The sequence below is a fragment of the Chaetura pelagica genome, unplaced genomic scaffold (genome assembly GCF_000747805.2).
Source record: "Chaetura pelagica isolate M959 unplaced genomic scaffold, ChaPel_1.0 scaffold55, whole genome shotgun sequence".
Classification (NCBI taxonomy): Eukaryota; Metazoa; Chordata; class Aves; order Apodiformes; family Apodidae; genus Chaetura; species Chaetura pelagica.
Window position 1 is genome coordinate 3,149,238 of NW_009953571.1, and position 4,296 is coordinate 3,153,533.

The following is a 4,296-nucleotide window of genomic DNA, read 5'->3' on the forward strand; positions in this document are numbered from 1 at the left end:
GCCCGCAGGAGCGGCCGGGGCAGCTCAGCAGAGCCCAGACGCAGCAGTCGCCTCACGCAGGGGGGTTTTATTGCCGGCTGTCACTTGATGGCTGGGAGAGAAGGCGCAGTTAGGGAGCACGTTCATAAATAAAATCACTTACAATAAATAAAGAACCCATCCCACTCCCTCCAGAGGTGGGGCTGTGGTACAGACTCAGCAGTAGTTACGGGATTAGTCTTAAAATAGCTCCAGCATGTGTTAAATCCACTCAGCTTAGGGGTGCTATAAGCTTTGGTTGCCAGCTCTGAGCAGCCCACACGGCAGAATTTTATGAACAGGAGCAAGGAGGCTCCCAAAGAGTCGAGAGAAACTGAAGTTCCCCAGGAAATAGCTAGTCTAGGCAAGCTAGTGCAGAGGAGCTGGGCTAGACAACCTGTTCAGGGCTGTGGAAGCCAAACTGCTGAGTTAGCTACCATCAACAAAATTAGATGCTACTTCTTTTTGTAGTTGTAAGGGCTACACCATGATGCAACAGCAAGGCCAATATTTACAAAATAAATACCCGGGATTTGCTTGATAACTGTTTCTTTGTCCCCCAGGGCTTCTGCCTACCCACCCCCAGGACATGCTCTCTGTGTTGGCAAACTACACCACCTGTGGCCAAGGAATTTCAAGACTTTCTCCCTCTCTCCTCCAGCCCCTTTGGAACTTGCCTTGCCAAATTCCCTTATTATGGTGTTGGAGGCAGTGGGAGGCCTCACAGAAGGGAACTGAGCACAGCAGAGGAGCCAGACAGCACCATGCAGTACGTACTGCAATCTAGCTTATTTGCTGTATTTGCTTTGGCAAGTGTTGGACACATGGAGGAGGAAGCAGAGACAGGTGGCATGGCAATACCAAAGCCTTTCTTTTCTAGGAATTTCAGGAATTTCTCTACCTTTGAGCATATGCAGGTGCAGCTTTACTAGGAATAAATAAGGGAGCAGAAATGCAGAGCTGCTGCTGGCGATTTACCCACTCTACTGCCAAGGCCAAGCCTGATCAGCGCTGCACAACAAAACACGGGTGAGCAGCCCGCACTAGGGCTCCCCATGCTCCAGCACCTGCTGAACCGTGAGGGAGAGCCCTGTCAGAGCACACCCAGCTATTGCCAAGCGGAAGCAGAGCTAGCGTCTGCTGGTTTGCCTTGCCTGCCAGCAGAGGGTAGCATAACTGCAGCTGGGAACAGCTTCTGCAGCGAAGCTCCCACACGACGTTGGGAAAAAGGCAAGTTCTTCCTGGGAAGAGATGGGTGGGCTTGGCAATGGAAGCTGGCACAGCCGCACACACACTGTTGATGTGGACAGAACCCACTGTCAGAGCAGATGCTCTGGGAAGAGGTGCTGTTCCTCCAGTGGGTTCTGGAAAAAGCCAAGGTGGGACTGGTGCCCACCCTGGCAACCTTCAGTTTTCAGAGGAGTCTGTCTCTTCATTGGAGCCTTCACTCTCAGCATCCATTTTTCTCCGATGGTGCAGAGGTTTCCAAGGTGAGTTAATCCTGGGTGAGGTACGGACAGGCAAACTAGGTGTGTCTCCCCCACACCTGGTGGGACCGGAGACAGAAAGCCCTGAAACCTGAGCTACCCTGAAAGAGAAGAGACAAAGGATAGGCAGCCTAACTTGTGATGTCCAACCTCTACTATAGCAGCTTTGGAGTGAACCTGGGAGGAGAACTTATTCACGGTTAGCACAGGGATGGAAAGATGTTCGTGGCACAGAGGGAAAACACCTTGCACTAGTACCTACTAGACTCACTGTGTGAATCTTCCCATTGAAACAGTTCTTTTGTGCTGAGCCTGTGTCCAACACACCTAGTTTTCACCATCCAAACAAAATTTCTCTAATCACTAGAGACTGCTGATTCCTCTAGATTCCTCTTTGAGGCACACTTTCCCCCGCTGCTTCTGAAGCCTTTTCTAAGGATTTTGTTAGCTACATCAAGGCACCCCACAGAGAGACACCCTCTCTGCTCCATCTGCTCTGTTAGCTCCTCTACTGCCTTATAGTAGAGCAAAGGAATAGGGACAGTACTTCACTAGAAGTCATATTCCTTAGTGTGCTACCTTTATCTGTTGCTCCACCTCCTACTTTAGGCAACTCCACTTACAATTTCTCAAGTTCCTGATCCATGGCAGGGTCCAGAAACAAGTCTCCTTTATCTGGCAAAGCCCCTGGAAAAGAAGAACAAAGGAAAGAGAGTTAGGCTATTAATTCTTCAAGAAAAGTGCTCAAGCTATAGCAGCATCCAAAATCTGTCCTGGCAGACAGAGAAGACTCTTCCTTATACCTCTCAGAGAAATGGACACCAAAAGTTGAGGAACATGACAGATCAAGAATGCCAGTCCATACTCTTTGTCCTTCACACAGGCTGTGGCTGAGCTCAGACTAAACAGGGTGCTACACCACCCAGGAAGACGTGTACTTCTGTGTCACCTGCCTTTCTCGTGGTGCACTGAGCTTGGGGATCAAAACACTCTACAGGTGCTGTCCTTGCAATTCAGGAAAGTCAGTCCTGACTCTGGTGCACATTGGGTTTACAGGAGTAAGCATGGTGAAATGTGCTCTACCATTGCTTGCTGTCTGCATGAGAATACAAAAGGCTGGGCCAGTAATCAGGTTCCCTCTCTCAGCATAAGGTCAGCATGCTTCTTTTCACGTTTGAAACCCTATTCAAGATGAAGGACATGGGTATAGTTCAGGACTGAGCAGCTGGTTGATCATCCTTAATGTTGTCTGAAATGCACTGGCACCTCAGGAAGAGCCCAGAAAGTAAGATGAGGCTTTTAGGAAACCTCATCTTTCTAATTCTGTAACAAACTCCACTTTGTACAGGGTTCATGGGAGAGTGATCAGCCAGCACAGAGATGACAGGAATTGCCTATCACAGCCTGAATAGTGCCACTGCACTTGATAATCTGTATCAATAGTGCAGTGAGGAGTCCTCTTGTTTTTCAGGAGGCCTAAGTGCTGCATTCAGGATCTTTGGGAAGGGGCTTTGTACTCCCAGTGGGGACACAAGTCTGGTTTCTGGCCCTGGAACCTTGCACTTAAAGGAAGGGCTAGAAAGCCACTTGCCTCACAAGCAATCTGGCAGCAGTGATCAAAAATATAGCAATGAGTGCCTAAAAATTAGAATCAGATTAGACCAGAACCAACTGTCCTACTTCTTCCAGTTCTGGTCTTCCTCTCCTGCAAATGAAGAGGAAAGCCTGGCACTGCAACATAGAATCTCAGGAGGTCCAGTGAAGTGCCCCAGCCTGCTCCCTTTCATGGGCTCAATTAAAAGAATATTGGTGAAAGCTTAACTTGTTTCTGCATTTGCAGAAGGCACAGTGAGGTCTCTAGGACACAAGAATTCCTTGGAGGAGTCAGTAAATAACACTTTAAGGATTCACAAATCAACATTGACACTGGGGTTAGGCTGTGGATCCCAGCCTGCCTGACAAACATCAGCGTAGCCCCAGCCTGAACGAGCTGCTCTGATCCCTACCCCTGCTCCTCAAGGGGGGATACTGGCTTTGTGAGACCAGAGGAAAAACAGGTGTCCTGACCAAAAGCTCTAACTGCCCTTGCTGAAGGGCTTTGGGGAGCTTGTGATCCCCTACAGACCAAAGACTACTGGCCGAAGACCAAAGATAGGGAGGCTCTACAGAGAGACTTAGACAGATTAGATCATTGGGCTAATGTTAATGGTCTGGGTTTCAACAAGGCCAAGTGCGGGTCCTGCACTTGGGCCACAACAACCCCAGGCAATGCTCCAGGCCTGGGGAAGTGTGGCTGGAAAGTGTCTGGCAGGAAACAACCTGGGGGTTCTAATTGACAACTGTCTGAACATGAGCCAGCAGTGTGCCCAGGTGGCCAAGAAAGCCAATGGCATCCTGGCTTGTATTAGAAACAGTGTGACCAGCAGAAGTAGAGAGGTGATTGTCCCCCTGTCCTCAGCACTGGTGAGGCCACACCTGGAGTGTTGTGTCCAGTTTTGGGCACCTCAATTCAAGAGAGATATCAAGGTGCTGGAGCAGGGACAGAGAAGGGCAACAAAGCTGGTGAAGGGCCTAGAGAATAAATCTTATGAAGAACACTTGAAGCAGCTGGGAATGTTTAGTTTGAGAAAAAGGAGGCTGAGGGGAGACCTCATCAGTCTCTACAACTTCCTGAAAGGTCATTGGAGAGAGGCTGGTGCAGGTCTCTTCTCACAGGTAATTAGCGACAGAACAAGAGGGAAGGGCTTCAAGCTGCAACAGGGGAGGTTTAGACTGGACTTTGGGACAAATT

At 49.3% G+C, this 4,296-nt stretch overlaps 1 protein-coding gene across 1 annotated transcript in view; it reads right to left on the minus strand.

The window, feature by feature from the left end:
- Positions 1 to 1,425: 1,425 nt before the first annotated feature.
- LOC104390453 (chromosome unknown open reading frame, human C11orf49) overlaps positions 1,426 to 4,296 on the minus strand; it is a 78,516-nt gene continuing 75,645 nt past the window's right edge. Inside the window, exons 8-9 of the mRNA XM_009999590.1 lie at positions 2,129 to 2,192; positions 1,426 to 1,606 (exon numbers count right to left, since the gene is read on the minus strand). Coding sequence (XP_009997892.1) covers positions 1,426 to 1,606; positions 2,129 to 2,192 — 245 coding nt within the window. The remainder of the gene's footprint in view (positions 1,607 to 2,128; positions 2,193 to 4,296) is intronic.